This window comes from Dermacentor albipictus, chromosome 4 (assembly GCF_038994185.2).
Source record: "Dermacentor albipictus isolate Rhodes 1998 colony chromosome 4, USDA_Dalb.pri_finalv2, whole genome shotgun sequence".
NCBI classification, from domain to species: domain Eukaryota; kingdom Metazoa; phylum Arthropoda; class Arachnida; order Ixodida; family Ixodidae; genus Dermacentor; species Dermacentor albipictus.
Genome location: NC_091824.1, coordinates 175,234,588 through 175,258,393, shown reverse-complemented (window position 1 = coordinate 175,258,393; position 23,806 = coordinate 175,234,588). Strand labels below are relative to the sequence as shown.

At 43.7% G+C, this 23,806-nt stretch overlaps 1 protein-coding gene across 3 annotated transcripts in view; it reads left to right on the top strand.

The window, feature by feature from the left end:
- LOC135919821 (UBX domain-containing protein 4-like) overlaps positions 1 to 23,806 on the top strand; it is a 66,403-nt gene that overhangs the window by 9,281 nt on the left and 33,316 nt on the right. The window contains exons 1-6 of one of the 3 annotated variants that reach the window (XM_070537850.1): positions 2,976 to 3,079; positions 6,692 to 6,797; positions 13,834 to 13,862; positions 15,672 to 15,790; positions 20,233 to 20,375; positions 21,645 to 21,699. In XM_070537850.1, the coding sequence (XP_070393951.1) occupies positions 3,019 to 3,079; positions 6,692 to 6,797; positions 13,834 to 13,862; positions 15,672 to 15,790; positions 20,233 to 20,375; positions 21,645 to 21,699 (513 nt within the window). In that variant the 5' untranslated portion in view covers positions 2,976 to 3,018. The other 2 variants (XM_065453769.2, XM_065453770.2) reach the window with 2 other exon arrangements.

The window sequence follows — 23,806 nt, the reverse complement described above, 5'->3', positions numbered from 1 at the left end:
CCCGCTGATACTTTTTACGTAACGTATAGTCGTACACGCAATAGCAAGTTCTCATAGTTAAACAAAACATGTTTTCGAGCAATAATAAAGCTAAAACAGCTTTTCACGTGCTGTTTAAGAGGAAGCTTTAGCTCGGGTGCTCCTATCTAAATACATGTAAAAGGAGAATTCGTTTTTCTCGGCAACCACAGCACCAAATTTGACGGGGTTTGTTGCATTTAAAAGAAAAACTTAAAATCTAGTGACTGTTAGTTTCGAATTTTCGATTTAGGTCGTGAATTTTTTATTAAAAATTGACAAAAATCGCAAATTTTCAGAAAACGAAACTATCAAGTTTACAACTCCGTAAGTCAACAAGAATAGGTGATATCGCAATTCTGTGAATTGTACTTAATAGCACATCTAAAGCGGACAAATTTGACATCTTATACATGAATCTCAAAAAATTTATTAATATGTAATTGAAACTTTTGCAGAACCCTCGTAAACAACGTAACAAACTCACGTAAGATGTAAAATGACATGTGAAATTTGTCCGCTTTGAATGATCTAATGGATGCCGTTTACAGAACCGCGATATCTCTTCTTGATGCAGAGCTATTAGTTTGTAAACTTCGTGCTTCTATTTTTTTCAAACTTCTGAAATTTTGTAAATCTCTTTAACAAAATGCAATCCCTAAATCAAAATTCCGCTTCCAACAGTCACTAGAATTTAACTTTCTCTCTCAAAAGCAACAAATGTCATTAAAATCGGTCCAGGGGTTATCTCAGAAAAACGTTTTTGCGTTTTTACATGTATTTGAATAGGCCGCGTCGGAGTTGGGCCCGAGCTAAAGCTTCCTCTTAAGTAGAATATGAATCATTGTGACAGACGGAACGGTACACTCTTACACTCTAAGAAGAGTTTACACCCTTTGGAGTGCCCTTTCTGCCACACAACGATAATCGTCATCTGCCTTGATGTGTTTCCTTTCTTTAACGCTGCGACCCGGTACTTTCCAGTAACGAACGGCATGCGCGTTATCAGCATGATAGCATTCCCGACAGGAAAGTAGCGGGCGCGGCGTTTTCATGAAAGGAAACGCATCAAGGCAGATGACGATTATCGTTGTGTGGCAGAATTAGGGGCACGCCAAAGGGTGTAAACTGTTCTTACACTCTTAAAACGGTTGCACCCTTTGGGGTGTATATTTGTCCCACAACAATAATCGTCATCTGCCTTGCTTGCGCTTCCTTTCCTGAAATCAAGGCAGAAAGCTGGGCTAGTTGGTGTGTCATCATTATTCAAAAGACTAGCGCAAAATAGCAGGGACAAAGACAGAAAAGACGACAGGACGAGCGCTAAACATCAACTGGTTTTTTACTGCGAGCGAAGGTACATATATACATTTCGTTGGTGCATGCGCACACAGTGTTAAAATAGTACAATCTCATTCTAATCAAAATGTGGCAGACTGTTCTGTAAGTACATTTTTTTTTCTTTTTTGGACAAGGCAAGTGAAGCCGTGCTGACACTGTTATCACCTTCCCTGTCAATGTGATATGCCTCAAAAATCTCGCACCCCCACCTTGTGCTTCCCCTACCAAGCACACACGTGGCGTCAAACGCAGGCACGCACCCGCAACGCTTACAGTGCATGGCCAAATGGCCGCCCCCCGCTAATGAATCTACCAGCGTTCGTTGCTCTCGTAGCCGTGCATTTAGGCAGCGGCCAGTCTGCCCCACGTAGCACCTACCTCATGAGAGAGGTATGCGGTATACGACCCCAACAATGCAGGGTACAAACTTGCATGCATGTTTTATGGCGCAGACCGGTTTTTTTTCTTCTCGTTTACGGCTTTGCACATGCGCACCAGCTTTTAGGGGGCAGTGAACCAGTTGATGTTTAGCGCTCGTCCTGTCGTCTTCTCTGTCTTTGTCCCTGCTATTTTGCGCTAGTCTTTTGAATAATGCTTTCCTGAAAACTCGGCGCTCGCTACTTTCCTGTCGAGAATGCTGCGTCACACTGATAAGGTGCATGCCGTTCGTGACTGGAAAGTACCGGGCTCGCAGCGTTAAAGAAAGGAAACGCGGCCAAGACAGATGACGATTATCGTTGTGGGACAAGATAAGCCCCAAAGGGTGTAAATTTTTCTAAGAGTGAGTGTACTTGCCAAGCTCGTCTTCCAGGTGTCCTGTCTCTCCGAGAACGATGCCAATACGAAGTCACAAGATACCGGCATTCCCATGCATACCACAGCGCAGCAGCGCCAGATTTCCCTCTAGGTAATGTAGTGAGAAACTCTATGGCTGCGTCACACTGATAACGCGCATGCCGTTCGTGACTGGGAAGTACCGGGCTCGCAGCGTTAAAGAAAGGAAACGCGGGCAAGACAAATGACGATTATCGTTGTGGGACAAACATATACCCCAAAGGGTGCAACTGTTTTTAGAGTGCACACAACGATAATCGTCATCTGCCTTGATGCGTTTCCTTTCTTGAAAACGCCGCGCCCGCTGCCCTCCTGTCAGGAATGCTATGTCATGCTGATAACGCGCATGCCGTTCGTTACTGGGAAGTACCGGGCTCGCAACGTTAAAGAAAGGAATGCGGACAAGACAGATGACGTTTATTGTTGTGTGGCAAGATACCAACCAAAGGGTGTAATTTTGTTTTAGAGCGTAGTTTATTTTCGCGTTCTAAATAGAATGCATGCCAAGCAAGAAGGTTCTCAAAAATTTTACAAACCATATTTAGAACCACCGTGTTTAGAACTATGCTCCAACAGCGTGACTGAAAAAGAACACAAAGCGCTAGTTCTGTGATATTTGTTTCTCTGCGAATACTTGCATGTTTCAGTCGCTCTGTTGTATGTAGCGCAGTCCTCGTTACACCATTGCAAAACTTAATAATTAAGGCTATGCTTTTGTATACTGTCGCAGGCGCCAAAAAAAAAAAAATTGCAATTACGTCACGGCTACCATATTGTGCACCGTGACCACGCGTGGTCACGGCAAGGAGGATACATGCAATTTTTATGTATCCTCCTTGGGTCACGGTGCACGGGTTTTCTTTTATAGCGGAATATGATTCCAAAGGTAGGCAACACTGAACACAAGCGTTCTTTATTTCGGTTTGTTCGATCGCAGATGACGTGCTCCATCGTTCTCGGTTGTAAACAGCGCAGACACGACTACTGAATTTTTTGCCATCGTGTCGTGTGTGCGAGGTTCTGTTGAGTCATATCAACAAACAAAATTCACTGATTCTACCAAAGCCTCGTTCGGCCCCAGGTGTGCGGCTATGAAGTGGTTCGAGGGCTCCATTCCAGAGGCAATCGCTCTGGCAAAGTCCAAGCAACAACTCTTCCTAGTGTTCATCGAAGGTAATCAATGTCGCTTAACGTTATTTGTGTATAGGAAGCTGCTGACGTGAATCGGGACATGTGCAATGTCGGCGCCAAAGTTTTCATATTTGACGTGTTTTGCTGGTTAAGTTGCGCGTTCGTTTTGCGTTCACGTCGACTACTAGAGTGCCTTGGTCGTTTTGTCTTGCGCCACTTTTGCCATTTTATTGTAAGCTGCGAGATCGCGTGGCCATCTCTCCTGGCAGTTAGCCGGCGTGCATGCGCTGATAATTTGCTCTGTGTAAGCGGTGCAATTGCATCACAGAGGCTGTTAAATAATGTCGCCGCCCGCAGCTGCTTGCAGGATGCCTTGCAATTCACCACTTCACTCTTGGCTAGCTATTGAAGAAATCGTTTCATTGAGGAGCTTAGTTGTTTGAAAGGTTGTCGTCGCTGTTGTGCTTATTGTACTGATCCTTTTATTGTACGCTGCGCTATTCGGAGCACAAGTTCACTAGTGGGGACACCGGTCAGTTCACGACTCCGTGGTTCAAGCGTTCAAAGAAAAAGAAAAATGGCGACCTTTCTTCATTATCCCACTTCTTTCTCAAGTTGTCTTTTATTTGAATGAATGAAAACCTGTAACTTCTAAGAGGCTGCTGCTTTGTTGTGTTCGTAGAATATAACATTTCTTACGTTGCGACACTAGTATAAAAAATCAACATTTGATCTCGATATTCAAATTGATGTTCTGTGATGTTTTTGCAGAAAGATTGTCGTCTGTAGTCCTAATAACAACTCTAATGGCGCTGAGGAAAATTCTTGGTGCATGTTTGTGACGTTACGCGGAATTTCTGCGCAGAAGTCCAAACTAGCATTAATATCTAGGCAACTGGGGCAAGGTTAGTTCCTCTCCAGTCATCTTCAGCCAGGAAGCAGCTGCCTGGGAAAAAGCGTGAACCGTTGGCTTTTTGGTGTGTACAGCTGCTAAATCAGACACGTTATCATTGATGGGTTGGCCACAAAGGACATACAGGGTAATAATGGGAGGCTTAAGGTTCAGATTGTCATGCGAGCCTTTGCCTTACATGTAGAGGCCATCATTGTAATTTCTTTCTTTCTATGCTTCTTCTCTTAGGTGCATACCTTATGTATTATGTTCAGCATATGCTTCCTTCTTTTAATGCTTTCATAGTGCATGTAGTTGCCTCTTCCTACTAAGTCCCTCCTTAATTCTGTGTTTTGGTGTTTAAAGCTGTGCTCTTTTACGCTTTCATGATTTCTGCTGTCTTGCTTTCTCCAAACGCTCACTTGTGCTTCTGAGTGCACCCCTTTCCTATGTGATTGACAGTTCACTATATGAATTAACTGTTGTGCTAGTATATGTGGCCGAAAGTTTTATTGGAATTGAAATTTAATGTGCCCTACGACGCATATCAAGCTGCAGCCACTTATTGCAGTTTTATGTGTAGTATTTATCAAAACTTTCACATAAGTGCTGTCCACACTTGGCATGATCATTCAGCTGGGTTTATGTCACAGCACCCAAAGCTCTGGAGAGTGAAAAGAAGCTGTAGCCCTCTCACATTCGTTGCCTTCGGGGGAACAAACCTTCTTCAGCATTGGCTGCACTGTTTTCAACAACAGATTCAGAAGTGTGTGCAGTGGCTGGATGCAAGACTTGTCAAAGATATTGCACATTATATGACTGCTCATGATTTGTGACACAGTTCCAAACTGTCCTTGCATTGCAGTGTAGTGGTAAGGGCAACTCTGGTGATCTTTGGTCTGTGTTTGTAAGAAGCGCTCTGTAGCAGCATTTACTGTTAATGACATCTTGTAAACCTGTTTAAACAAAGTGTTACAACTATACTTTTGCCATGAGAGACTGAATGAGCTGTGTTTACTGCTGTAAAGGTTTTTACAACACTATAATCTTCATTTTGCAATGATGTTGTTTTACCTTTCCTGCCAAGAAGACTCATGCGATTAAATTAAGTTTACAGCTTGTGGCAGTTTAACACTTGGTGCTGGTGCTTTTATGCTCACTGCATGCCTGTTCTAACATTACTGCTGACATCGTAAGAAGCAATATCTGGGCTGCCCTGTCCAGTTCAAGTGTAGAGCTTTCTTGCTTATTTATGATTATTTCTGCATTATTTTATAAATTGAACAATCTTGTCTATGATATGAGGCACAGGAAAACCATAAACAGTTGCTTCCCTGACATGGTCAAAAAGCCGCCAAGATTGCCCATTAAAAGGGCATTGAAAACTTTTTGTGTGCCAACGTTTTCCCTCAATACAGTAAGCAACAGCCAAGGCCCAGATGCAGAAACTATATGTTTTATACTAAAATTTTCAGAGATAAATACTATTAAGCTTGTGTGTGGACATGGTAAGAAAATGTTCCTGATCTGTAGACAATACTCCTATGTACATTGAAGCAAAGAAATATTCTGCTGCAGCAAGCTTGCAGTCTTGAATAATAGATCGCTTGCTTTCTTCTGTGGCCCACAAGGCCTGCACTATTTTTGGCCTTATGCCACAACAGCAGCCGGTGGTACGGCCCATGGATACCAGCCATTAGGGGGATTGGCTATGACCACAAATTAGCTTCAAAGAAAAGCTTAAGAATGCATACATGCTGTTTGTTCCAGAAGTGGGAAATTGGTTAGTGGCAGCTGTTAACGTGGCCCATTTGTCTTGTCATTGCTGTGTAGTGCATCGCTGAAGTAAAAAAGGGACAATAGGCAGGGTACTGCTATTGGCGCAGCTGCCCCAGCTAAGTGGAACTGATGAGTTGGGGGAGAATGAACCTCCTATATGAAGTAAATGTACTAAAAGGCTTCCAGTCGTATAAAAGGTCTTTCCCCAAAATGTGTTCCAGTAGATGTGAATCGAAATGCATCGCATTCATTCCAGTGTGTTGCCTAAGTTTCAAGAAATTGTGTTTCAGGCCCATTTAAACAAGCGCTGCACTGAATGAAAGTTGCGCATAGTACTTCAAACATTTCCAGCACTTGAAATTGAAAGAGCTGCGTATCTGTACTTAAGCTTGTTCTGTGCAGTCTTATAATGCACAGGACATTATAGAAAAGCGAGCGAGACAAAAAAAATCCTGTTAGTGATTATTGCGACAAAGCATTGGTGCTTAATATGGGATGATGAGGTTCCTTTGTCTTAGCAGATTAATAATGGTACGCTGAAAAAACTGCTTTTGATGTAGCCAGGGCTTCTAACCCTTCTTGCTTTGGTAGTTCTGAGACTGGCACATTGAAGAGAAGTTCTAGAAAATTCAATAATAGTGTTGTCACTTTGTTGTTGGGGCATTCTTTACAAATGAATGTGCTGCCTGTCACCAGGAAATGATGAACTGTCGAAGGCTATGGGGACCACTTACGAAGATGCGGCTGTTTCATCGAAGCTGCAGAGTTCTCACTGTGTTGCCATCAGGCTTCAAGCTGGCAGGCAAGCGCTCAATGCATTTGTATTTCATATTGTAGTGGCTTATACCCCTATCACACTGGTCCTTTTAATGTCTTTAGATTCAAATGACATTAGGTGCAATGAATGCCATTCGACCCGTGGCGGTGCTACACAGAAAAAATTAATGTCATTCGGTCATTGTATAAATGGCGATAATTAAAAAAAAAGCAGGAAAAGTAAAACAAGGTATGTGTGAGTGTCTGAAAAGTCAATCTATTTTAAAATAAACATGGGGCATCGCTTCACTGAAATAACACGCTTCTAAAACTTCCATTTCAGAATTTCAGGCCACCATAAGCCCAGACAAGGCTTAGGCAGCTTAGTGGTCAAAGCAGATAAATTGAACACGAACAATATGACTGACATGGCAGCACTGAACGATGGTGCTCAGTTGCAGCAGGTGAAGCGGTTTGTTGATTCGTACAGTAAGGCCAACTAGTAAAGCGACGGCAGCAACACACCACTGAGGTGGAGAGTGAAAACATTTTGACAGCCTGTCGTACAGCTTTTGTCTCTTTAAAATGACAGATGCCTTAAAACACACAAGATACATGAAATATTCTCAAATTACGAACAATCAATCTCATATGTTACCCTGTCCCTGGGGTAGACAGTATACATTCGCTTCGAGCGGGAAGCAGAACGAGTTTCTCTAACTCATTTGACTGTGGGAGTCATTCGATTCTAATGGGATTAAATATTGCTGTGTAGCAGACAAATAATGTAATTCTATGCTATTGCCATTTAGTTCTAATCACATTAAAACGTCCTGTGTGACAGGGGTATAAGATATTAACAAAACCATTAAGTTTACCCTTTATATTTGCTTTAAAGTTGAATTATTGTGCCAATTGTTCTCTTTTTGATTAGTATTTTGCCCATTCCACACAATATTGTGTCAAGGGAAAATTTTTAAGCTGTATATAAAAGATGATACAGCTGTATCTGCTATAGGAAAACCTATCTAGGCCGAATTAAACAGTAGCTACCATTGGGAGTTTTACTGTAAGCAGAGCAAGCCACATTTAACAACAGTGCCTGGTGGTTATTTGCCTAACAACTATGATAGTAATCATGCAAACTGGAATTTAACACTTGATGGCAATGCCACTGTAAGTTTTCCAAAATAACACCATACATTGTGGCACATCTGCAGGTAAAACCAATATCCTGAATGTCAGCCCTGCGATGGTTGCAAGAAGTTTCATTTCTGGTACCACAATTTGGCATTGTTTATTGTAGTGTATTTGTCAGGCTTGAATGTGTAAGCCACATAGCCATCTTTTTCTGCCGTTTGTTTGCTTGTGGAAAGCATTGTAAATTGCTTTAAATTAGACCAATACATTTTCAGTTAAAAAGTGATGGTGTGCCAAATTTATTTTCGGATGTTCAGTTTCCACCAAAAAGAACCACTAATACTCGAGCACAATTTCGCACAAAAAAGAAAGTAGAAGCAATGGGTTGTTCGGGAGGATAAAAATTAAGTATCGTTATTTGTTTCTTTTATGACTGACTTAGGTGCTGCAAATATTTCCTTAATGATTTGTGGCATTTAATGAATATCTAAAGTGATTGCTCACTGTAGTTATCACATCATTACTCGGCAACAGTGTTGACAAATTTAAACCACTGAATTGCATGGCCCCTTTGTATTATTGTTGCACATGCCTCATAACAGTTCTGCCTCAAGTCCACTGGGATTCCATTATCTATGGTGCCTTTACTCCCTACTAGAAGGATGGCAAGACCAGAACGTAGTAAAAGTGCAAAGAATAACATTAAGGCGAGATGACAAACAAATACCAACCAAACACATAATCATTACTTTCGGAACCAGCAACCTGCCTGAAACAATAGAAACTAGCTACTGCAAGCTATGTGTTAGACCGTACATCCCAAATCCGCGTCGATGCTTTAAGTGTCAACGTTTTGGGCATGGGTCGCAAACCTGCAGAGGACGTGCTACTTGTGCTAAGTGTAGTTCTCCTGAACACGCTTCTGACATCTGCGCTTCACCAAACCACTGTGCCAACTGTGAAGGAGATCACCCCGCCTGCTCGCGATCGTGCCCCTCGTGGAAAAAAGAGAAACAAATCATAGAACTTAAAGTAAAACTCAACCTATCATTTCCAGAGGCACATAAACGTTTCTCACTCCAAAATCAGTCCAGTCCTTCCTACACCGATGTGGCGCGCCGGGGGGCAGCGCTACATCTTCAGGCGGCCGCGCAAATCACACGGAGTGTGACGGCGGTTACGCCATCAGCCCCCCTGGCGGGAGCAGCCACGGCTCTTCCGCCCCCTACCACGAACGGCCAGCAGACCTCCGAGCCTGCTGGTCCCAGGGCCACTGCTCGTGCAGACAGGCCCGAAAAAACCCCGCGTGTGCCCGCTGAGCAGGCGTCATCCAGCGCCTCTGACAAGGCGATGGATGTAACAAAAACTTCTCCGGCGTCTCAGACGCCGAAAGAACGGCGTTGCTCCCTGGAGCGCGCCAAGAAAAAAGAAACACCCCGCATCAGGGGGCCTGGAAAGGTGCCTTGAGCCAACCTAATTCATATCTCTTGAAACACAGCACATAAACACAAACAATATGGATACACAAATATTACACTGGAACGTGAGAGGCCTGATGCATAACCTCGATGATATCAAAGAACTCTTACACAAATACAATCCAAAGGTGCTGTGTGTTCAGGAGACACATCTTAAATCTACGCAAACAAACTTTCTTAGGCAATACGCTATTTTCCGGAAGGACCGAGATGATGCTGTTGCACCGTCCGGTGGCGTAGCAATAATAGTAGACAGAGGCGTTGCTTGTCGGCAACTGCAACTCCGAACTCCCCTTGAGGCAGTTGCAATCCAAGCAGTACTATTCAATAAACTAGTTACTATCACGTCCGTATACATCCCCCCAAGTTATCAACTCTCTAGCACAACATTTCAAAGCTTTATTGATGAGCTGCGTCACCCTTACATAGTCGTCGGTGATCTAAACACGCATAGCACACTGTGGGGCGACTCACGCTGTGATGCGAAAGGACGGCTTATAGAAAACATCCTATTGACTTCAAGTTCCTGCTTGCTTAACAAGAAAAAGCCAACATTTTACAGCTCTACACATAAAACATTTTCTTCGATAGACCTAAGCATAGCGTCTAGTACAATTGTGCCATATCTCCAGTGGGATGTCATTAATAACCCTTATGGCAGTGATCACTTCCCCATCGTCCTAAACCTTAAAAAACAAAGTGAGTGTCCTGCACATGTTCCTCGATAAAAAGTTGATTCAGCCGACTGGACCAAGTTTCGTAAACTAACGCAGCTGCCCTGGAATGATATCTGTGAACTTAGCCTAGACGACGCAGTAGCGTACATAACAGCGTTCATTATTGATGCTGCATCAGTATGTATCCCCCAAACAAAAGGATCGCCCTCGAAACGACGTATTCCATGGTGGAATGAGGAGTGTAGGGAACCCAGGAAAAAGCAAAACAAGGCTTGGAATCTCCTCCGTAACTCACCAACCACAGAGAATCTAATGAATTTCAAGGCGATCAAGTCGCAAGGTAGAAGAACGCGCCGCCGTGCTAAACGGGAAAGTTGGAAAAACTACATAAGCAGCATCAATTCATATACAGATGAACGAAAAGCCTGGAACAGGGTTAACAAAATAAAAGGCCGCGAAACTCATCCCTTACCTTTATTAAATACACAAGGAGACACCCTGGAGGATCAGGCAGATTGTCTAGGAGCACATTTTGAGCACATTTCCAGTACATCTCATTACACAGATACATTTCTAAAATACCAGCGGCTAGCAGAACAGAAGAATTTGGGTCGGAACAGCTCATCCAATGAAGTATACAATCGTCCATTTGGAATGGCTGAGTTCCAGGCCTCACTGAACTGTTGCAACAAGTCCACCCCAGGAAGTGACAGAATAATGTATGAGATGATCAGACACCTACACCCTGAAACCCAAGAAACACTACTGTCACTCTTCAATTCTATGTTCTCCGCAGGCTACATTCCGTTTGCCTGGAAAGAAGCAATCGTAATCCCCATTCTCAAAGAGGGCAAGGACCCTTCCTCACCCGACAGTTATAGGCCTATAGCTCTGACAAGTTGTATATGCAAATTATTTGAGAAAATGATTAACCGTCGCCTCGTCCATTTTCTTGAAAGCAACAAGATACTCGATCCCTTACAGTGCGGTTTTAGAGAGGGTAGATCCACAACAGATCACCTTGTCCGCATCGAGACAAATATCCGTGATGCCTTTGTCCACAAACAGTTTTTCCTGTCCGTATTTTTAGATATGGAGAAGGCATACGACACAACCTGGCGCTTTGGAATCCTCCGTGATCTGTCCGAAATGGGAGTTCGAGGCAACTTGCTATGCGTCATTGAGAGTTACCTCTCCGATCGCACGTTCCGTGTTAGAGTTGGTAACGTTCTGTCTCGTCCATTTACGCAAGAGGCTGGTGTTCCACAAGGAGGTGTGCTGAGCTGCACCCTCTTTATTGTCAAAATGAACTCCATCCAGACTGCCATACCATGTAGTATGTTTTATTCTGTATATGTAGATGATATCCAGATAGGTTTTAAATCATGTAATCTAAGTATCTGTGAGCGACATGTACAGCTTTGCATAAATAAATTGTCTAAGTGGGCGGACGAAAATGGCTTAAGCTAAATCCGAGAAAAAGTATGTGCATCTTGTTCTCTAATAAGAGAAGTATACTGGCAGAACCCGTAATCAATCTCAATGGAGAACGATTATCTGTGAGCTGTGAACACAAATTCTTAGGGATTCTTCTAGACAGTAAGCTAACTTTCGTGCCACACCTGAAGTATTTTAAGGCAAAGTGCCTCAAGACTATGAATCTTCTGAAGCTGTTGTCACGCACAGCTTGGGGAAGCGACAGGAGATGCCTAATAAAGTTGTACAAAAGTCTAATATTAACACGCCTTGACTATGGTGCCATAGTCTATAATTCTGCAGGACCTAGTACTCTAAAAATGCTATATCCTGTGCACCACTTAGGCATCCGCCTTGCTACAGGTTCCTTTAGGACTAGCCCTGTGCAAAGCCTTTACGTGGAATCTAATGAATGGTCCCTATACTACCAAAGGATATATTTCAAGTCTTTCGTATGCCTTGAAGGTAAAATCAGCTGTGGATCATCCATGTAATTCAATTATTCACGACTCCTCCATGGCCAGGCTGTTCTGTAACCGCCCAGGTGTCCGGCCTCCTCTGTCCCTCCGGTTGGAAGCACTCTCAGAAAAAACAGGGGTCTCTCTTTTAGAGAATATCTTAATGGCGCCCTCTCGGCTTCCACCGCCTTGGGAGTGGCAAACTATTCAATGTGACCTCTCTTTCTTAGAATTATCGAAACAAGCACCTGAAGCTCACATACAATCACATTTTATTGAACTTAAAGAGAAGTATTCTTGTGACGAATATTACACAGATGCTTCAAAGTCTCCTGCTGGTGTTGCTTACGCAGCTCTTGGACCTTCATTTTCAACATCAGGGCCACTAAACCCACACACCAGTATCTTTACGGCGGAAGCATACGGTATACTTTCGGCTATTAAACACATAAGGCGCAGAAATGTCGCTAAGGCTATTGTCTTTACAGACTCGCTAAGTGTCGTGAGAGCCCTGATTAGCTTACGATAGCTTAAGAATCCCGTTTTGAATGAGCTGTATAGTATGTTGTGCTCCGCATATATCTGCAACCAAGCGATTATCCTCTGCTGGGTACCTGGTCATAAAGGTATAAAAGGCAACGTAGCTGCTGACGAAAATGCTATGTCAGTGAGTTTTAGCGACACAGATGGAAATATCCCCATTCCTGCCACAGACCTAAAGCACTTTCTGCACCGTAAATTGAGGAAACATTGGCAAGCAGAGTGGGATACACAAACATTGAATAAGTTACATATTGTAAAACCAAGATTGCGGAATTGGATAAGTGACAAAACAGCACAGTACAAAGAAGTACTTCTTTGCCGATTAAGAATAGGACACACTTAGTACTCACTCCTACCTCTTGACTGGCAGGGACCCTCCTACTTGTTGTAGGTGCGGCGATGGCTTGACAGTCATCCATGTTCTTATCCAGTGCCCTGCAATAGAAATGGAGAGGAAAAAGTATTTCCGTTCTGCATATCGCGAAAATATACCGCTCCATCCTGCATTTTTTCTTGGTGACGAACCGTTTTTCAAACTGCAAACAGTCTTAGATTTTTTAGACGAAACTGACATCCTGAAAATCATTTGGCCAGGCAATTTTTAGCACGTGACTAACAGCCCTGCATTCAAGGGCTCTCTTAAAACTCTGGTGTCAGTGTTGTTTTATTGCACAATGTTTTAACGACAGCCCATTGCCATAGCCCACATCACTGCCTAGTCACCATCATTATTTTAGCAACTATATATTCTGCGCCACTTACAGCTGCAGATTTTAGGCCCTTTTACAGCCATATCACATCTACCATGATGAGTTCATTGTGCATGTCATCCACAATACATCGTCAACATTACCACCTGTCGTGGCGCTCTTTGGCCAAACCTGGCCCTTGCGCCATAAAACACCACACATCATCGTGCCTTTACACCAGTAAGTTGTATAATGTGCAGTCAGTGGACATCCTATTTGTTTCTAGTGGGCAATTTCTATAAAATAACGCAGAATTTACATATAAACAAAAAAGTACTGCTATGACCTTATGTGAAAACTTAGTCAATGATAATGCCAGGAACCTTGAAGGAATATTGTTGCAAAAGAAAATAAAGTAGTAAGTTGATTTGTTGGTAAACAGCTATATATGTATGCCAGTTCGTGGAAAAAGAAAAGCAAGCAGTAGCCTTAACTAAACGTTGTCTTGTACAAATGCAAAGTTGCCATAATCAGTTCTGCTGTATTGGCTCATGTCTTTGCTCTTGCATTTTTTTGTTCTGTACTATGTGATGCTTGTTTACCATCCCTTTATTCTTCCAGCGAGCCATGCCAGCAGTTTTCACAGATCTGTATCCTTTTTGATGAACACAGTATGATGCTACTCATTACAGAGCGGCTGACTAGTAAAAGTAGATAGCTAAATACTGACGATGAGAAAAACGTGAACAAGGTGAATGCAGGAGCCAACGTTTCGACAAGTGGACTTGTCTTCTTCAAGGCGACATATGCTTTCCTCGCCACAGTATATATAGGTGGGGTTCTTCTAAAGGGGAGGGGGTGTGAGGCGGGAGGGCGCGGAAACGACGGAAAGTGACGGTAATACATGTATTCAGTTTAGATGCAGCTTACTTGTGTTCACTGAAACGTCAATTTTGCTAGTGCACATTAATTTTTTTCTGTCTTGGCCACCATTAAAGAGAGCATCAGGACAAACTGAAAACAGTCACCAATTGATAATTAGGACTTGACAGGAATACCTGAGAAGTCCAAACAGTTGGAAGTCTGAAATGCCATATTTGTCGGAAAATGAGTGGCGCTATATTTCGCAAGTGGCCAAAAGGCTTGTCAACATATCGCTGCATGCACGCACACACTTGGCTGCGACCTGGTCAGTCCATATTTCAACCATTCTCATGCTATCGCTACAGATGGTCAAAAGTACAGTTAATACACGCAGCTAATCTCCAACCCCTGGTAACATAAGTTGACTGCACTATAATAGCTGAACAGTCACGGGTTTATTCGTCACCGTCATTGACTGGCACTTCCCTCATTTAATTGCGGCCCCCATCAGCACAGACATCAAGATTGGAGTTGGTGCCACTTGAAGCAGCCTGATGATAATGAGCGCCAAAAATTAAAGATAGCAATCAACCAACTCAACCAGGATTACGTTGCTACTTAAAACATAAACAAACAAATGCTGGGTGCAGGGAACATGCATGACAAACAGCAGATGTGTGCTGCCTTTAGAACTTAGCAGCATGGCTTGTCCCATGCTTTGGGTGCAGCTAATAACTACTGGATTGATTAGGCTTCACTAGTTTGTTTCGAGAAAGCATAGAACAGGCTGACGACACATCAAAACAAAAATATCACTCTCTGCTCCACTTGGTGGCCAAGTTAGCATGCGGTCGTGCAGGTGGGAGTCCGAATTTTCGAATAGTGCACTGCAAGGTGCCAAATTTTTTTTTCGTCCTTATCTGTGGCACCTGTGACGGTGTTGCAAAGTGGCCTGAATAACCAAGCATGTCCAAATTATTGGTCAGCAGCTGTATATTGAAATGTTTGGGGAAGTTTCAATCTGCCCAAAAATGTGAGCTCCATGCCAGAACTTTAAAAGATATTGTGAATACAGGGAGAAAATTGACTATTTCACATGTAGAATACTTAAGTTTTAATAACCCAGCTGTTCGTGAAATTTGGCTATGTATATCTTTGCTGTCTGAAAGAACGAAAGAAGAGATCCTGATACAAGGTCGCCTACTACAACACCAACAACCACCTAAGTGTCCATCCTCTGCTTGCGATATGATTTGTACAGATTAATTGAATTAGCAAGTATAATTAGAAGTGTCTTCAGATGCAGACAGGTCATTGTTTTTCTAGGGACTAGTGATTCATAGTTTTTGTCTTGTACAATTCTCAAATGTGCTGCTGCAAAAACGTTAGGCATATAGCAGCTAGCACCAACAGTAGGGCATGTTTCAGGAGGAGATTGGGAGTTAAAGTGGCATGGCGATGATTAAAACGGGAATATTGTTTGCCTCTATTTGGCTATCGAGTGAGCAGGCCTTTTCCTATGTGCACGTATGTGCAATCTGTGCATGCTCAGTCAGGCTTGTTTGTAGTGTTTACCATGACCAAGAGATGTTTAGACCCTGTTGTGGTAGTGCCATCAAGCTTCTTCATTGGCTGCAATGGCATTCCTCTGGAGGTGATTGCGGGCAGCGTGGAGCCACTCGAGCTTCTCCACCGCATCGACAAGCTCTTCCAGGTAAGGGCTTATGATGTAAATGCAGACAGGTGGTTACTTTTGATATTCCTGCTGGACAGAGAGACAGACATTGCCACGTTGCCATCGCCACTACACCCACTTGCTGCACTTAGGAATGCCTTACAATTTGTGAACCCATGCACCAGCAAAAGCTCCAACATGTGCTCAAAGAAAAACTTTTATATATCGAACTTACTGCACGGTGGCGATTGTCATTTAATTCCTTGAAAGAGAGGAACCTAACTAAATGCCTCAGTGTGTTCAAGGTGAGTGAAATAATTTGGGAAGGAACATTAGAAAATAGACTAGTAAAATTATTTCTTTTAAATCTTGCACCGACAGCCAGATCATGTCGTAAAGTGGTAAAAAGCTTTTTTATGCAAGGTTTATACGTGTGGGGTCTGATGTGGGATTCTCACACCGTACTCTTGGGAGAAAGGAACGACAACACAGTTGTGCAAACAATCACAAGGGCATTTATTGCACCTTTCATAGATCAGTGCCAGCTAGCCGAGTTGCTATCCACAAAACATGCCGATGGGCGCGCGACAAATCTAGAAGTCCGACTTACCGCGACCGCAAGCGAGCGAATATGTTCGCCCCATGCTGGATCCCAACGTCTGGTCGTTCGCGTGTATAGTCACGCGAATCGTGGCGCGTTCGAAGGCGGCCACGCGAAACGGTCTTGCCGAAGCATCGGTCGGCGCGCGGCACGGCACGTCCGTCCCGCTTGCTTCCCGAACCCAAAAAGAGCATGCGCCTTCCTTTCAGCGCCCAAGTAACCTCGCGGCGTTAGCAGCGCAACACTCGCGCAACACTCGCGCCATCTCTCGCACTGCGCTTCAACCACATCAACCGCGTGGGCGTCATGCAGGCCACGCGGCGAAGCGGGAGTACAGGAGACGCGCTATGCGGGAAAAACATCAGGGGAGGCGCGAGGGTCGTGCATCCCCACATACGACAGCCAGGTCTGTCACAGCAGCCTGTTAGCCAACTTAGTTATCCATGCTGGCAAGTCATAGGAATGTCGGCCAAGTAATTCCTGTCTTGTTGCACAGCAGTCCTAATATTGTTTACTGCGTGTGTATTCTGAGCCAACGTTGGATCCCCGTCAGCATGGCCCAGCCGATACAGTATTTTCACCATGCAAGCAGCCTTAGGCTTGTGTTGTCTTGTCTCTGTGTCAAATTTGTGCTATTATTTCGACGTGATGTACCATCAAGCTCAAGCTGCTCTTACGAACCTTAGGCTATCATTGGACCAGGAATCGTGATGGCACTGCCCATACTGTCACCAAGCTGTCGACCTTGGGTCACCGTGGGGGCCAGGAACTGCCAGTGCATTTCGAAAGTTCGCCCATGTTGAGGTGCTGCCTGGATACATTTGTGTTTGCTTTTATCCTATGCGACACAGTTATATTTATGCACTGCAAATGTCACAACTTCTATGCTCCTTACATCACATTGGCACATACATGTAAATTTAAGGCTTTTTATTGTACCCCTTGTCTGGATGATTTGCCAAGATTGGGCACACACCCATTGGCACATACTGGACAGTTGAAGAAACTCGAGCATAAATCAAAGAATCTGCTGAATGTGATGCTCTCTCCTATTAATAGGTCAGTATGCTTTAGAGATAGATGCCCATGAGCCAGGTTTGTACGTAACAATTTACACATAATGAATTACTTATAATCAATTACACCTGTTTAGTAATTTTGCAAATTGGTCTATCTTTAAGTCGGTAATGCACAATGTAATTCAGTTATTTTTTTCTGTTTCCAGTTATGTGACGCCGTTTACATAATTGGCAAGACAAGCTGTAACATGCAGTGTAGCTTTTGGAAATGAAAGGCCAACTGCAACGAAATTTCATTTGGGCTAGATTGACTATAAATGCCTAGCGTATACTCTCAAAGTAATCTTAGCAAAGCTGCAGGGCAGGTAATTTTCCTACTTTTCTTATTAGCAGCTATTAAATAGCACCTATGCAGACGACGCTTGCACTGGGCAGCAAAGCGGCAGCGGTGCGGACGTGACAAATATTGAAGGACCGTGCACAGCTGTTGATCTCTCAGTTGTGCCAAGGCACCCAGGCAGATTGCTTGCTCATCATTTGCGAATTGAGAGGCGTCTCTCACGGCGCGAGTTCTTCCTGTTGTGCTTGAGATTTGAGCTGTTGCAAGAATGCTGATGCGTTGCGTGGCTGTTGGGTGCTTGAATACGTACTTGAACACAAGCAATGGCTGTGCAGTACAGAACGCTGGGTAGAGGAAGGCCAAACACATCTTTACTGTCCCGGCTTTCTGAGCGAAAGCCTGCACCGCGGCCCAGCAGGCAACTGCGACGTGGACCAGCCAACTCGCAAAACTGATGCCGACAAAGCTGCACAAGCTACATTTCAACAGCACAGTGAGCAAAATAAGAACTAGGTAAAAGCAGGAGCCAACGTTTCGACAAGTGGACTTGTCCTTTTCAAGGGGACATATGCCTTCCTCAGCACAGCATATTTATAGGTGGGGTTCTAAAGGGGAAAGGGGGTAAGGCGGCTGGGTGCGGCAACGACCAAACATGTGTTAGCAGTGAAGGGTATAGAGTTGAGAATAAAGAAGTGCTGTGCACAAAGTCGGTGACACGGCCATACGCACAGCACCCCTCTGAGGTTGTTGGCTATCGTGTCTGTGAAAGAGATAATAAAAGGAGCGTCAGAAAACAGTGCTAACGAAAAAAGAAATTACTGAAATGGAATAAATACTATATAAATGAAAGAAAAAAAGAAGAAGAAAGGGAGGGAAAAAGAAGACTAAGCAACCAAACTAAGTGTTGCCTTTAGCTTGAAATTTAGCATAGCGAATTGATTCTATAGCTCCCTTTGAAACGTTTAAGCCTATTGGCTGCAATGTCTTGAACTTATGGATAAAGTATGATTCACAGTATTTTCTTTCTCGTTCAGAACGGACATTTGACTGTAAGATGTAGAGTTGAAGTTCATCAAAGTTATGACCTCATTGGTTTCTTAAATGTGTCCGCACGATGTCTGTTTAATCTGATGTTCATTGATTGTCCCGTTTTACCGATATATTCTTTCTTACAGAAGGAACATTCAGGCATATAAATCACATCCGAACTTGTAAAGCTGGTTCTCACTTCGTGTGTATAACTATTGGCGGTGCTTTTAATTTTAATGTCACTTTGAAGGTGCCTGCAGGTTTTCCACCTGGGGCAACATGCTTTTATTATGAGAGAATGATGTTGGCTGACCTTTGCATGCGCTAACATGTCTTTAATGTTTCTGTTGCGGTGATAGGTAACCATTGGTACATCCTTGAACGCTTTTGTCAGATGCTCGTTACTCGATAATATTGGGTGGTATTTTCGTAGGATGTTGTTTATGTTTGGAAGGGCATTAAAATATTCTGTTATAAAGGCTGGCAACCTGTCAGGCTGTTTCTTGGCTAGTTCCGACTGTCTCTTCAATCTTGACTTGGCATCATAAGCTTTGTCGAGAGCAACTCGTGGATAGTTTCTTTCTGCTAGCATTGTTTTAAGGTCATTTAGGTGGTGGAAAATGGTCACAAAATTTTAAACCTTTTTGTTTTGAGAAACATGAGAAAATTAGAAAAATCTGACATTTTCATATGTACCTACTATACCCCCTTAATATTATTAGTTAGCTTGTTACTGCAACACATATTTTTGTGATGCTGCAGTCCTTCCTAAAAGTACACTGAATGCTTTTGTTTCACAGGTTCCTTGAGCTTGTACATGTTGTTACAAAAAAATGGCTTTGTCAAACATCTAAACGTCATAGCTCCACAGTGGCTTATGAAAGGCGACACCTTACTGCTATCAGGGCCAAAAAACATTGGCCAGTCTCGCATGCTTAAAAGCATTTCTCATGATAAGGCTGCCACACTTTGTGGTAGTTACTTTGAAGAAAAAGCGCTTGGGCGCCACCTAAGTGCACAACTTTTGTGTACGGCCATGGCTGTTTGTGCATGCCCATAGTCGCCACGCCCTTTAAATCTCAAAGTAATGACAGTGCAGTGCTGTACTCTTTAATAAATTGATTCAAAGGCCTCAAGTGTGTACTCTGCACTATTACTAATACGTATGTTGACTGCAGAAGCACTTTTTGAAGTCTCGATTCCTGTGCATGATGACCCATCGGTGGGTCACTTGTCATATTCCTCTAGTGCATTGCGATCCACCACTAATTAACAGATACTTGCGCTCTTTTGAAACTTTCTCAAAGTGCAGAGAGAATGGTGCCACAATGCATCAGATCAGAAGCAACGAGAATGTTTTCTTTCCATTAATTTCTAGCAATAATGTCACTGTACAGCTACATTGGGTGATCAGCTGCCGTGGCCCACGTAGTGAATATGTTGAGCTCGCCCCATGGAGATGTACATTCTCCACCCTCTTTCACGTGCTCAGGAACCTAGCTGTGTCGGTGACAATGGCAGCTTGCCAACCGAAGTAGCCCTCGAGCCAGCACCCAGCGTGTCGGTCTCACAGGCTGAGACTACGCCGCCTGATGCAGCTGCAGCAGCAGCTTCCCTGGAGGAGAGGGTCGAGAGGTGAGTTGCAACAGGGAGCAATGCTTGCATGCTTTCTCCGGAGTGGGAAAATTGAATCGTTTACAGTTCAGATGTGCGGTTCTATGCAGCAGATCTGTCACCAAAGAAATAGACCAGTGTGTGCTGCCAAACTGTCTGCATCTTGTTAAATACGGCAAACAGATTGTTTGCCGTATTTACTCGCATAATGATCATACCTTTTTGTCAACGAAATTGATGTAAATCAGGAGTGCGATCATTACGCACGTAAAATTTTCCACGAAAATATATATATTTTTTTTTTCATCTCGCATTTGCTGCGTGATGACATCACTTCACTTTCACTTCATTTTCTTGCTGCCGCTGTAACAGTGCGGGACACCAAAACAAAAATGGTGGCCGGTGGTGCAAACCGAATGTGCCGAACGCAATTTTTTTTCTGCTCGTGAGTACATTACATGCATTGAAACAGTTTGTTTCGTATCAGTAATGAATAATATTGTTAATATCTGCAAGCTTGCGACAATAACTTAGCCATGTCCACTTTGAGGGGCAGAAGCAGAAATGGGCACGCTTAGCTGCCAGTGACATAGAAACACATGGCGGGCATGCTGCAAACACTGCGGCATTTGTCTTCACTACTATCTAATACTGCACGTTTCCATTAAGGGCGGGCAAATATCTTAGCTGGGTTACAAGTGTTGGCATATGAATAGGGTACACTTCTAACATATCAATCTGCATGTGGATACTTTCGTTGACGGTCACAATTTGTTGTGTGCCCACAAGTGCAGATGAGAGGAATCGAAAGGCGCCTTTTTTGTTGTTGTTGACCCCAACCATTATAAAGCTTACAAATAATAAAGCCAAGGTGAGCTTGGTTGTAGATCTTTTATTTTTTTTCATGGAAGTGCGGAAAGTGATGAAAGGAATGAAAAGGGGCGTCTGCTTAAGAATCTGTTCGGTGCATGCGGACTTTTTGGTATGTCTTAAAGGGTCGTTAGCATAGCATTTGACAGCATTCGACAAAGGGTAAGCAGCATCATCATTAGCTAAACTTGGCACATGATATATCGCTGCGGCAAGTTTGGGGTACGATCATCATACGGGAAAGAAAAAAATCGAATTTGACGCGAAAATTCAGGGGTGCAATCATTACGCGAGCGTGATCATTACGTATGTAAATACTGTAATAGCAAGTGTCCATTCGGAAATGTAGCTTCTGTGTCTACTTCTGAGCATTTGTATGAAAGCTTTTGTGGCAAATTATTCTCATTTCTTTAAATTCAGGGCGAAGCGTCTAGTTGAGGATCGGCGCCTGCAGAAGATGAAGGAAGAGGAGGAGGTGAGCTTGATGATATTCAAAGCACAAGTGCCTCATTTTTGACTATTGCAGAGGCAGATAAGCCCAATTTAAATTTATTTGCTTGCTGCTTTCACTGTCATCTCTTCTTATCACCTGCCTGAACTATAGCATATCCACATTGAAAATCAAAGCATTAAATTTACTTATTTATATTTCCTTTTATATATATATATATATATATATATATATACATATACAGGATTGTAAGTCGACTCGAATGTAAGTCCCCCCCCCCATATCGCGTCTGACAGGGAAAAAAGAAGAGCATACCCATGGGCGCATTCTATAACGAAAATTTATTAGTAGCTGGCTTGGTCACTGGAATACTCTTCACTAGTGCTGCCATCGTCATTGCTGCTACGGTCCGGAAGCATGTCGCCATCCAGCAAAATTCCGCATTTGCATACATAAGTCCATGCCGAAAGCACCCAACCACCCAAAGCCGTCGGGGAAGCTTTTGTGACATGTCCGGTTGGCGTAAGTTCGCGGTCTTCTGCCGCCAGCCACCCGTAATCACGGCGGAGCAGGTCCTTAAAAGGCGAAGATCCAGGCTTGTCTCCTGACCATGTCGCACGTCACTGGCAAGGACCGATCACGCATTTCGGCGTTGATGTTGCAAGCTTGGTCTTCAGCTCTGGAAAGCATCCCCGACTTCGGCCCGCGGAAACCTCTTCGCTTGCCGTGACAGGTGAAAATTTTGCTTCGCTGCCGTCACCACTCTCGCACCACCTATTAAGAAACATCGAACTTGCGGCCCGCTGCGCAGTTATTTGTTTCTTCAGCGTAAAGGATGGCAGCCCTCTTCAACGCCGCTGTGAACGAGCGCTGAATGTTTACTGGACTCAGAGCACTCATGACGCCTGAGGAAGCACGGAAGTAGCACGTGGCTGGCAGTCAAATCGAACGCATGAAACTAAAGAGCTACAGGGAAAGAGAAACACGCGAGCCGCGAGCGGTGTTTGCTCTTCCGTGAACTATCAATACTCCCCACAAGCGCCGCTGTTCTGAGGGTGCCGCAGCAAATGAAACAGCGGCACTTCCATGAACTATCGACACCCCCACAGAAGTGCTGCATGCACTGTAAAACTCTCAAAAATGTTGAAAAACCCTTCTGAAAAGCAAACAAGCCTGCGGGATAGCAGAAAGCTACAGGTGGGGCCATAGAACGAACATAAAATTGGAACTACGTTGTAGCTCTCCTGATATCCCGTTGGTCTCACTTTTTTTTTTTTTTGTGGTGCCATGTTTTGGTTTCGATTGTAAGTCAACCCCCTCTCCCCACTTCAGATTTTCAAAATTTAAGGAAGAGGTCGACTTACAATCGTGTAAATACGGTACTCTCTCGCTGTGTGCATGCGTGTGAGAGAGTGAGTGAGTTGCAGTCTGCCTTTTAGCACTCCTGACAAGGCTTCCATATGCGTTACCAGGAAGTACGCTGCTTTCTAGACACTTGGCCTTGTGATTCCTTTCTTCAGCGGACATAATGCAGCACTGTCTAAGCAGATTCTTCTGAATTAATTAGGTTTGATGCTGACTGATGCATGCATCTGAGAGAATCGGACATTGCGTCTGGGTTATTAGACTTACAAACAAATGAGCTTTGAAGATATCAGCCTTTGCTGTATCAGCTTGCACAAATACCCCCTGTGGAAACAGTCATCATGAAATGCCAATGAGACAGCTAAAGACAATAGCAATGCTTTTGGCTGGTTGTATGGGCATGGCACTAAGCACAGAATTCAATCCAAGCACTATAGTAATGTATGTATAAGGTTGCAATGTGGTGTGAACTACCCACACCTGGTAGTCATGAGGCATCGTTAGCAAGTGGTGTAGACTCCCCTGAGCACAATCACTGCTTATGTACTGTGATCGTGCACTCAACATCGTCTTCGGCCTACTTGAGATTGAGTTAAGGGCTAAAGTCTTGTCCAGAGTTCTCTGGCGATGTCTTGTACCGGCCAAATGAACCCTTAAGTTCTCAGTCTCAATGCTCCGTCTAGTATTCGGCTGACACCAATACATCCAACCGGCATGGTGGTGTTCCGCCAAGGTTGAAAGCTCAACCAAAATCTACAGCAGCCAC